General features: G+C 28.9%; 1 protein-coding gene across 1 annotated transcript; it reads left to right on the forward strand.

Annotated features, from left to right (window-relative positions):
* The first annotated feature begins 1,268 nt into the window (after positions 1-1,268).
* On the forward strand, positions 1,269-3,463 carry LOC106686661 (uncharacterized). The gene is made up of 6 exons (XM_014430075.2): positions 1,269-1,324; positions 2,456-2,586; positions 2,679-2,768; positions 2,845-2,913; positions 2,984-3,032; positions 3,225-3,463. Coding segments are annotated over exons 1-6 (546 nt in total). The 5' UTR covers positions 1,269-1,323; the 3' UTR covers positions 3,431-3,463.
* Positions 3,464-12,992: the final 9,529 nt, after the last annotated feature.

Here is a 12,992-nt window from a genome sequence, read left to right on the forward strand (position 1 = left end):
CAAATGAAACAGTTTATTTATTAAACGATGTCGTATAGTTTATTTGTTCTGTTGCTATTATTTTAGGTTATATCTGTAAGTATTTTTATTATAAGCTTTTAGGTTAATTATTAACTAGTAAGTTGAGACATTGAGGTAGTAGTAAAAAGTATATCACTCTGTTAAATAATCAGTTGTATGAATACTAAATGTAATTCATTCTACTGTAAATAAGTTAATAAAGAATTGTTGTCAAAAAATTAAACTTAATATGCCAAACAAACATGTTGTTTCCCTCCTTCATGTGTTCCCATCTTTATATTTAAAAAAAAAAAGAAATTAAAAAGCTAAAATACCCTAAACTAGCTCGATTAGGTTTAGAGAAACAATGACATAAGTGTAAATTTTTCTTGAAATGATTTTATGAACCTAAAATTGTAAGTACACTGTTTAATGATTATTAAGGATAAAAATATACACATTAACTCAAAATATGGATGTTAATATTTCAGTTGGCTGTATATTTGTATCCCATTTTTTATGACACTATTTAAACAATTTTAAATACATGTTATTTACAATTCATGACTTAAAAATTGCATCATTGTTTCCTCAAAGGTGCGATTTGGTCAAAGAATCATAAATCTTTACAAATGCAGGTAAATTTTTGTTAATTGCTAGATTTAGTTGATTGATTTGGGGACAATTATTTAATTTCCATCCAAAATTATCTATATAAACTCCCCAATTTATATTGATGAAAATTAATTGTCCCCTCTTTGGTTTTCAATATTAGGAAAATTTAAAAGTCAGTTTTTCCAGTTTTATCTAAAAACTTTTTTAAAAGTCCAAAAGTAATGTTCAATACAGTTTAAATATATAGTTAAAAAAATAATAAGCTTGTAACTTTATGTAATATTAACCTGTTTTTTTTTTCTGTTTTATATCACAATAAAAAAATTGAAAATAATTAGGGGGAATTTCAATTCATTTTATTCAATGGATTTTCTTGAATAATACAGCTATCCTTTAATAAAACTATAAAAGAAACATCAAAAGACAAAACCCGTATAAATAACTTTCAATGGACCATCAAATACTTTCAGATGGATTGTGAAATCAAAAATAATTTTTCTTTAATAACAATGTTAAGTTTATAGTTGTATGGAATAACATTTCAGAAAAAAATATATAAAAGACGTGAGTATCAAGAGTGAGAGAAAGTGAAAAACAAGATAAAAAGTAAATTATTACTTACAGATAGCTACTGAAAGTAGCCCTATTCTTCACTGAGCCATTCTACGAAAGACTCTGTATTATTGTGTTACACTGGCTGACCAATGAAGTAAGTAGATTGGATGATATAATTTATTGAAAATTATTCAACTGGAGTGGATGATGTCAATGATATTTAGACATTAGAATCAACTACTTTCTAACTATAAAATGTTTTATATCCAGTGGTGCTGTCCAAATAAAATATATGCTATAAATGATAATTATTAATACAATTCTAAAATATTCATTACATGTAAAAGTATAATATACAATATTATAATCTGATAAAAAATGACAATAATTATAAATATAGTACACTGCCGAGTATTATATCAATTTATTCATATCTTAAAGATGACTTTTTTGCAGAAAGTAATGAGTTAGTTAGCCTTACTGTTAATGCCCACTGTCTGGTGGATTGAGTGATATATCAAAAACTGAACTGGACAAACTTTTCCATTATGCAGTGCTCAAAAAGTGAATCCTATTAAGATGTTGAAACATAGTTTTGGTGATTTAGGATATTCGTAGTTGATATCCAATGAATTGCTCATTTGATTATTTATTAACAATGTATTGCTTGTATTCTGAACTTGAATACTTGAAATAGAAGTACCAAAATGCTGGTATGTGTGTATTTCAAACAATAGGTAAGAAAAAAAGATTAGCCTAAAAAAAAAGCAAAGTAATTAATTGGAAGAATATTTGAGTGGTTCTTATGCGTGAAGTAATCTAATGACCTTTAATGACAGAGTAATATGTGATGCAATATATTTTTTTAACTACCATTATTTTGTTTCCTAAAGAGAAGAACCAGAACGGTCATTTTGTTTCTGAAATTACCAATTTGATTGCTTTTAGCGGCTGAGGGTATTTGTAAATTTTCCTTTTATATGAAATGATTTAACTATTTTAAAGATTAATTTAAGATTATAATTGAATTCACATAAAAAAGTACCAACCAACAGTTTTTTCTTGCCTTTTAGAAGCTATATCGATAATTTTTTTCTTTTCGCAATAAAAACTCAAGACTCTATATAAATAGTGATATAGAATTATGCTGTGCTTAAGATTTATTCTGTGAAATGAAATGACTTAAAATAACTATGGATATAGCTTTTAAAAAAATCATGTCACAAAAATGTTAGTTGGTTCTTTATCGCATTTGTGGATTCCATTGTGCATTAATTTTTTCAAGTGGATAAGCTTCTGATATTGACAACATTACTGCTCAAAGGAATTCTGTCACAAGAACAGTCGACAAACTGTACCTCTGGTGGAATACCTTTTAATGCATGCCAGCTGTCTCCAATAGTTTTTATCTCAGGTGTAAGAAAATCTGACAATTCTAATATCAGTACAAAATTCTGCTAAAATTAACTTGGATATAAAATTTATTTAAAGTTTATGATATTTTTCAGGTTACTGTCAATGAGAATAATTGTGATGGAAGTTTTCCCTCAACTGGTTTTATTACAGCCCCAAGAATATTGTTTGACACTGCAGAAGAAGTCTGATAATAAATATTTGATAATCTTATTAATATTGTTAATGTATAAAGTAAAAATTTTCATTATTTATTTTTAGGGGGCCTATTATACTTTTGCATTTATCGGGCCAGGGCCCTTCTTGAATTGGCTTGTAGTTAATATACCAGTGAGTATTTTGATGATGTATTTTTTCGAAATTTTATGAAATTATATAATTTTATATATAACCTTTACAGGATTGTGCCTTCCTGAATGGTACATTGACTTCTTTCCCACAAGTTGCATGTAAGTACAGCTAATAAAAATTGGTATGATAAAAATACAGTCATTTATTTAATATAGAATGAACAATAATTAATAAATATATCTATTATTTAAAATTTGAAAATAAGACCAATTCACTAAATTTCAACTGATATAATTTTGGTAGGATAGTTAATTGTTTTATACATGATTGAATTTCTTTTTCTTTTTCAGATTATATTCCGCCACTGACACTCTTTGGGGTAGATTTTATTTTTGATGCCCTGGTTTATAAACAGTCTCAAAAGCTTTCAGATGAGGAATTCGGTGGTGGACAAAGAGTATTTTTTAATATGGGTGATTTTGCAAGCACTAATAGCTTATGTGGCCCAATTGGAGGATTACAAATGAGAATTTATTTCTCAGTTGTAGTGAAATAAGTTATCAGATCTTAGATTTTAACATTTGTTTTGTTGCGTATTTAAAATTTCTATTCTAACTTTATGTTTAGTCTTAAATTATAAAATCTAGTTTCTTTACTTATTTCTTCAACTCAAATCCAATTTTTCCCATTTCTGTTACTAATAAGAAGAATTTCCTTTCATAGATCTATAGTTTCAGTTGAATATATTGTTTTCATACCATATCCAACTACTATAATTCACTAACTGATGCCACATTGAATCCACTATATATATAAAAACGGAGGATAAAACTTATAAAAATGATCCAACAGTAGATAAATAAGAAAAAGTAGTGATAAATACAGACTAATGGAGTATACTTAACCCTCTATTTGAGACTAACATAATCCTTATCACATTTTATATATTATGTTATGAAAATTTTCGCACTCTCATTAGAGAGAAGATATAAACTTACTTCTTTCAAATTTTTAGTTGCTTTACTAAACTTGACTTTTATAAACATCTATTCTGTTTTGGTGACTTTATTACTTTGATTTAATTTTTATTTTAAAGGGGAGATAGTAAAAATTATTTGTAACATAAAGTAACATGTAATTAGTACAGGTCATCACAGTTGATGAAACTTTTTACATAAATATTGACATGGTAAAATCTCAATACATATTTATCTGATCAGTTTAATACATATATATTTTATTTACCATTAAAATGTATACTAAGTTATAAAATAATGATATGCTTACATCGTACAATGTTTTTAATATTTCGTATCGAAAACCTGAAAATGTAAAGTAAAGAAAAAAATATATGTTGAATATTATAAAATAGCAATAGCAATAAAATGATAAGAATAAAGGACAACAGTATTACTATGTCAAATAAAAAAATATGGTAAGATAAGAAAAATCCATCAAAATTATTATTAACCAATAAAATAAAAAGTAATTTTATTCTGGGAAGTCTAGTCCTCATAATTACAATGAATCATTTGTCTGATAGTGCTAATTGTCTGGATCACAGGTCTATTAGGCCTATTAGGTATCAAATAATTAATATTGCAAATATAAAAGCTATAAAAAAAAAAAAAATCAAAAAATGTTACTAGGAAAAATGTAATGAAAAGAATAATGATATCAATTATAAGTAAACTAGAGCACTCTTTTTAAGGATGTATGTTCCAGCAAATACAGTTACTTCAACAAATAAAACTCACCATCAAATACAGTAACCATGTGTATTCTAAATATAATTTTTTTTTTTATGTTAGACTATTTGTCTTGCTCTAATTGTACTCTTCTTATTAAGTCATTCCTTTGTTAGTCTTTGCAAAATATTCGTATCTTCAGAACTTTTTCTATCTCAATCAAAAGTATTTATTTGTGGAATTGTACCCGCTAGTTAAATTTGTTATATTTGATTTAAAATTTGGTCAATCAGTAAAAACAGATGAAATATGTTTATAATATACATTTTTGAAATTACAAATAAGACTACCTAAAATGATTCCAAATTATTCAACTGAGAATATTTCGACTTATTTCACTAATAGCTCAGTTTGAAACTAACACAACACTACATAGATACTGACTAACACATGCACATTATATTGATCATTATGACAAATAATATAAAATTTTCAATGTTATATGTTATATGTTCAAATACCTATAATATATGAACAAAATTTTTAACAATTATTACTTAATATTTATTTAATATTTTGCCTTTGTAGGATACTGTTTTTTTTTTTAATTTACTGAATAAATATTTGTGTTGATAAAATACAATATTTTATTAATATCGAATGGATTCTGAACAAATATATAGGTATCAATTCAAATATATAAACTTTAAACCATTTAATTTTTTTAATTATTTAGTTAATAAAAATTAAATATTGGTGCTGAGAGATTACTTATCTATAGAAACATTAGTAGCATGTTTTCGTTTATATATATATTAAAATTTGGATAGTATGAAATACTGAAATATCACTTCTTTCAGGAGCTATAAATCAAGTATCAAAAGGTGTTAAACATTATAATTAATAAATAGTTGAGACAAATTTTGATAACGAAGTGATTTAAACATTAATATTGAGTAGCAAATTAATTAACTAAAGAATTTTCACATTAATATTCCGATTTATCTTAGCAATTTATAATTGATAAGCGATATTTTTTTTTTTAAAATATTGATTGATAATTCCAACAGTCTAAACGTGGACTCTAGAACTGAAAAGTCATTATTTAAAGTACCTTTGATACGGTATAGGGCTTATTGATTCAGGGATATCGAGACAGTTTTGACACTTATAAGCTGCAGTTGGACTCTTGTGGAATACCAATACTGGAAGAACTTTGGCCGAAAACAAGTCATAACTTTTCAGGCAAAAATGGAATGCTTTATAAAATAAGGTACAATCAAAATAAACTTTGAATGACATTTATTATTAAGAATAAATGAAAGAATAATACCTCAATCGATAAAGATTATGTGATAAGTATGATATTCATATTAGTGATGGATTCAGATATAGCTGTTAGATTGACTACAAGTAATGAAGATAACAAATATAGATAGATAATATTGACTAACTATTGACAGATGATTTGTCCAGATTAATGGAAGATTAAGCGAACGGAACTGAACTACCCACCCGCACAAGCGTTGTGTCATGCGGGTACTGTAGTCAGGTCAGCGGAAGCACTAATCCTAATCTTCTAATCCTTCTTATCTGGTCTACTTAGATTACAAAAAATAGATGATAGATTAATTAAATCAAATTTCGACTGATGTTTTGTAATTTCGTGACGGACTATAAAGAAGAACAAATACACTTATACAAGACATGGCCAAAACATATCCACAGAAATAAGATGGATGAAAAGAAGATGAGTTGCATCGAATTTAATCCTGAAACTATATTATAAAAAAAATGTGTATAAGTGGTGTAAATGTGGCTTTGGCTTAACAGTTAACAATTACAAATTTTTATTTTCACAAACCTGTAAATGAATTATTTATTGAGGGAAAGTATTGTGATAAAATTATGTAAAATGTGATAAGTATTGTATTCCTTAAGAAAGAAAAATAATTATAAAAAAAGAAAGTGCTATCAAAAGTTAATTGTCTTCAATAATTTAATTGCGTGAGTACTAAGTAAATTAATTTAATTAACTTAATTGTATTTGCTAATATAATTGTTTGAACAAATAGTATATGTTTCTTTAATAAAACACATATGTTTTAGAAAAATATAAATGAAGTGAAATCACATCTATATGGCTTCGGGCTTCTTATATCAATTCATTAACAAAAAAGAGGAATATGTCCCAAAATCTTCCCAATCCTCTTAAACACATAATCTCTCCGAATCTTACTTGGAAGGAGATTAAGGAATAAATCCTCTATATCTGTGTGAAAGACGTATAGAAATTAGCTATAAAATCGGGCAAGTCGATCAAAACTGGTGTGCTGTCTACATATATTCAGCTATTAGTTATTCGTAAGTTTCTTTAATAAGTTAAGCTAGATATTAATATCAGTTGGCTATCATTTTTTAAAATGATTTTATTTATAAGAAAATTATTTCACTGGAGGAGTCTATTTGGTAACATTGATACCATAAAGAATCCAATTTTCTGAAATACGATCCTCTATCTTTGGAAAACCAAAAATAACTATAAAATCTCGAAATCGGGCTAGTAATAAAAGAATGCCCTCTGAGTAAAGTAGCCACTAGCCGGAGAGAGATAGGACCGGACTCCTCGAACCGATGCTATAAACGGACATCCTACGCTTTATGCTCCAACATAAAAAGTTTAGTGAGATTTCACCTCTCATTCCAGGGTGTCGTTATTTCTTGAAATGTTCCTGCCCAGTAGGAGAAACTTCTATCTCTATCCTGACACATTTTTCTTTCACATATTTATATATCACATCCAGACCTCCTCCTTATATACACATAACCAACATATTTTATATTTCGAGATAATTTTTTTCAAAGTAACTATCATAATGCTAAGATACGACTTGGTTCACCAAGTTCATGCGTTTTTTCCTTTTACTTTCTAAAGCTATGTCTGAATTGTTAAAGTTATGCATCTACTATGTTTGGACATAATTTAAGGGGTGAGGATACTTGAGATTTTTTATATGTCAATTATTTAATCGGTTGTTTTACTACTATAAACATACGTTTTAGTCGGTCGGTTAAATAGATTGATGGGTAGCCCGATTTCCTTCTAAAAATTTAGTCAACTATCAGCCGAAGAGCTCAATAACCCGACACAGTCAATAAGCTGTCACAGAGAGAGACTGGAGGGCCAGCGAACTGGAGGAGGCACCCGGACAGAAGGAAAAACTCACCAGTCGACTTATTATCATAAACTGATTATTCGCATACTAGATTTTTGTCGACGAAGGTCCACTTATTGCATTATAATTAATAATTTATATTGTTTATGTAATAATTGGTCACATAATTTGATATCCAGAATTAAAAATATCCAAATAGACATTTATTTTTTTATAGGTAGTTGTAATTATTACTCCGGCTTAGCAATCCAATAACAACTATTCAATTCATTTCCCATTTTTAATGATTTCTAGAAGTGCATAAGTTAAAATTGAACAATAAAAAAGATTTCAAAATATTGCTTTCTGATGTTTAAGATTCACTTCCTTGTGTGTTACGATTTGTTCCAATGGTATCATTTTTAACAAGATAGATTGATATTCATTTGATAATTTTACTGAATATCATGATTTGTACTAAAACATCGTATAGGAAACAAATGTGAACCCGTTGGTAATTGATCGTGTGTCATTAGTCAGTTATAGATTGGCTTCTCTTTCCAATAGGCTCATGGGTCCAATTAAATGTATTAGCTTTTAAAATATCATTCGACATCAACCATCAAACATCGAGTAGTAAGAAATACGTGTCCAAAGTAGGTGCAGTGTTAATAGGAAATTTATCATAACCAGTTAAAGTGCTAAAAGGAAATAGTCTACATTCAACTATCAAATGTTAAAGACAAGAAGATAAAAAAAGTAAAAAGGGTGTAATAACCTAGATGTTGATCGCCCTGAATAAAAATCTAATCTAATCTAGTGCTGAAAATATCCTGAGTGTCAGGATCTGATTAGTGCAAGACTGCTACGAATGGAAAAAGCGGTTGGAGGAGGCTATAACCAAAACAAACAAAAATGGATCCTACGATATGAAAATCAGTCAGTTATGATTTTATCAAAGAAGCTTTTATTCCTGAAGATACTAGAAGGCGAAACTCAAAATTATTTTTTTTTTTTTTAATAATATACCAAAATTTATTCATGAATGGGTTCAAAAATCACTGTTCGAAGGGTCATGCTTTAGTTTTTATTTAATTTGAGTTGATTTTTATTTTATTTGTTATAATAAAACATTTATGAAATTTATTATATTATAAATAAACACATTTAAATATCTTCTGGTGTAGGCTTTACAAATTCTTTTCTGGAGAAGCCTAAGACGATGTAATATTGTCAGGAGTGGGTGAGTATACATGAGGCCAAATCAGATTTTGTTATATTTCTACAGAGCCACACGTAGATAAATAAATTCAAATGAACAAGCAACGTCTACTCCTCGCGGTCATTCTCACATATTTCTTAGTTTTATTTAACAAGAATAAATTTATAATTGTTATTTTTAAAACGAAAACCAGTCAAACTGAACAGTTGTTCTGCGTATTGTAACTAAAAAAAAATAATTATATATTTTTTCTGATTTAATTTAATTTAATTCGAAGACTCGTGAAATAAGTAATTTATATAGAAACAGTAAACAAAATCGAAAAATTAAAATGATTTATAATGTGAACATTTGAATTTTATTTTATGCATTAGAAAAATATCAAACTGTTACACCTCCAGAAAATGATACAATTTTCCTGAATGAGAAAAAAAATGAACCATGTGTTTTAAATAAAGAATGATGTTACCTAGATTTTTTTTCCTCTTGCTGCCACATACAACATGACATAACCATTTTTCGCCGACATTACCCAGTTGTACTGGCCCAGGAAAACAAAGCTCATGAATTTTTCTGGCTATTAGTGATGCCTGGAGGCCCCTCGGGAAATCGGCATTCTCTAATCCCTGGAGCGATAAAGTGTCCTTCCTCACAACTGGCACTTCCAGAACCCAGCTGAGGATGCCTACGTCATCTTAACAAACCAAAAGTAGCACTATTCTGTGGCGGCCATTAAAAAAAATCTTTAATTATTAAAGATGGTTCTATAAATATAAAATATGATTATCTAAGTTTATAAGATACCGCAATACATATATTACTATTTAACAATAGTTTTAATTATAAACTTAAACAGCTTCTGTTTACTATGGGACATTTATGGTGTTGGATTGGAAGTACTCGAAGACTAATTTCAGATCTTGAAATCACTACTCGTTATATTGAACGACTACTGATGACCACCATCAATAATTGTTAGGATAGAGATATTTTCCTAGAGAGTGGATGACTGCTGAGTTGAGAGTGCTCTACTTGGGAGATGACATTGGTAAACAACTTCTAAAATCATATTGACTAATTTATTTTCTCCAGGCGATGAGCAATGTCCTGGAGTGCCTCATATTAGCCAGTCAGTATTATTTGCAGTATTATCTGGAATTACCACAGGTAAGGAAACTGTCGACGCCCTGCTGGAGGTACACTATGACGCCGAGGAGAAGACGTTGAAGTATGCTACGTTACATCTGTACGGTATATCCTCCGCCTTCGATACTGTGTGGTGGCTGAATAGTGTCAAGAAACTGTTGAAGTATGAGGCTCCCAGCAACTTGTATGCCATAGTAGGAAGTTACCTAGAGGTATAGGTGGTAAAATCTACGAAGTCATGGCGAGATGTTCACAGAACTCTGTTCTCGGTCCTGACCTTCGGAAACTAATCTGATATGTTCGGATGTTATGTGATAGATAACATAAGTCTATTTTAAGTAATAATAATGATATTCTGATAGAAAGATAGAGCATCTAAACATGATATTGAAGATGAATTAATTTGTGAATGAAGAAGGTTCGTTTGGTCAAACAATTTACAATATATATGACAATGTTAACAGAAAGATGGTCCGGATACGGAAAAAAAAACTCAAATATTCGTGAAACTGTTTATTATGAGCCAATTTTTTGCAGGGCTTCATACATATGACTTAAGTATGAACCTTGTCAATGAATTTTTTTATTAGAGCTTGTTGTAGACATGTACTGCAAGGTCTACTGCCTACTGTCTACTGAAGGTATCTTAGCATTTGGAAGGATGCTAAATCGCTCATCTGGCAGGTACAACTCCACCAAGGCCAACTGTGAACGTACCCTTAAGTACGACCGAACGTTTCTAACCTAAATACCCATTTTCCTCCCTCGCTTCCGGCTCCAGCAACGTAAGACTTCAACCCACTCAATATTTTAATATACGAATATTTCCAACAAACATTTACATTTCTTTCACGAGATATCTCTTACAAGATGGGCTTCAGATTTTCAGAGGCAGCATTTACCCAGCGTGGCCTGCTTTCTGCTCATTACTGTTGTCGAGAGGGTACTTAGAAGCCCTTATTTTTAACTTCAGCAACTGCTCATACTACTGACACAATCCGATCCTAGCCTTATAGCGAATACTGGCCAGCAAATATTCAGTATTATAGTTTATTTTAAGATTCAATAAATCGACTTGCTAAATTTAAATTAAACTGTGAATACAGTTGAGTAGTGTCTCTTACTCAAATTCTTCTTAATTTTCATATATTTAATCTCAATTGATTACACATAAACATGGTAGGTCGTAGAGTAATTTTTTTTTATTATAAACACTTTTATTGTAGTAGTTCGTTTTTTTATTTTATAAAATTAATGAAAAAAGGTAAAAAAAAACCTTTCAACCACATTTTTAAATTTTAAATTATACAATAATAAAAACGTATCTAAATTTTACATTATTGTAACGTTTTGACATTTTGTTGGTCATTTTCACAAGTATACAAGAATGAGACTATTTTTTCTTTTTAGTGCACTCTATTGGATTTTCTAATAAACTACTTTCTTTTTCACAATGGAGAAGCAGTACAATTATTTATTCAACTTTTTCAGAACTCAGCATGTGTGACATTAATGTTTCCGAAGTTTGTTATAGAGTAGATGGCATTATATAGATTCTCAGTAACTGTTATTATTTCCGATAGTTTTCTTTAAAAAATAGTCCTTTTTTAATACAGTATTTTTGATTTCTGAAATTCAAAATTTTATCTTTTTTTCCGGTTGGTGATGCACTAATGCAGTTATTTTTTAAAAATCATATTTAGAATTATTTTTATTCTTGCAATAATCTATATGCTGATATAGTGTTCTTTCATACATTATCCACTCTCATACTACAAAAGTATACTGCGTATATACAGTATATATAGTAACCTAATATAGTTGAGTAGCACCTCTTTTAAAAAAGTATTTCTCTCCCCAAAATATTTATGTATATTATTTTTAATCAATCGAACTATTATAATGTATTCAATCCCAATCAATTACATTCTATCTCGATAAATGATTCATTTTTATTTTTTATACGGAAACTACAAAATCACAATAAATTAGAAGATAAAGAATAATTATGCTAACAATCTTAAAAACATGTATTTGAACATTTTTGTATAAATTTGACATCGGCATTGTTTTGAATATCTTTCAGAAAAATAAAGTTTGAAAATTAAAAATAAACTTTAAGTACAAATTAAATCCTTATCAATTTATTTTTCTTTTTTTTATTATTTGTTATTTATAGTGGCAATACTTCTCCCTTCCTCCGATTCTATTTATAAGTTTGGTTGAAAGCTATTTATACGTTTTCATCTTTCCTCTATTGCTGTTATGAACTATTTTTGTATTCAAAATATGAAGAAGACGGTCAGGATTGCGGTTAAAAAAAGGAACAAAATAGCTTTCAACTATTTATTGTCCAACGTTTCTCCTCACTTTGCAAGGCTTCATAAGGGCTGTTAAAGACGATAGGATGATAGGCTGTTAAAGACGATAGGATGATAGGCTGTTAAAGACGATAGGATGATAGGCTGTTCAAGATGATAGGTTGTTCAAGACGATAGGATGATAGGCTGTTCAAGACGATAGGATGATAGGCTGTTCAAGACAACAGGATGATTTATATTTTTTATTTATTTATAAATTAATTTTTTCTTCTATTCTTTTTCTTCCACCCATATGCCTTTCGGCGTGGGGAAGCTTCCAACCATTGGTTTCATGCGTTCCTATTCCTGGCAGGTTCCTCATTTCTTCCAGAGCCTTCCCCCTTCGCCGACCAATTCTTTCTATATGGCTGGTGTATAAGGTTCTGGGTCGCCCTATCGGATTTTTTTCTATTTTTGATTTTTTATGTTCTTTTTTAGGCTTTAAGACCATTGACTAACAATTATAACATGGTAATGATTGACAAATACATTGCAGGCTTTATCAGTGTCTGTTTGAAAGTTTTTTCTTTGGATTTTATTCTTCTCG

This window comes from Halyomorpha halys, unplaced genomic scaffold (genome assembly GCF_000696795.3).
Source record: "Halyomorpha halys isolate HHAL.00 unplaced genomic scaffold, Hhal_1.1 Scaffold859.1, whole genome shotgun sequence".
Lineage (NCBI taxonomy): Eukaryota > Metazoa > Arthropoda > Insecta > Hemiptera > Pentatomidae > Halyomorpha > Halyomorpha halys.

Coding starts and splice junctions, on each gene's coding strand:
- LOC106686661 (XM_014430075.2), top strand. Junction 2,914..2,983: donor GGCTTGTAGTTAATATACCA/GTGAGTATTTTG, acceptor TAACCTTTACAG/GATTGTGCCTTCCTGAATGG. Junction 3,033..3,224: donor TTCTTTCCCACAAGTTGCAT/GTAAGTACAGCT, acceptor TTTCTTTTTCAG/ATTATATTCCGCCACTGACA.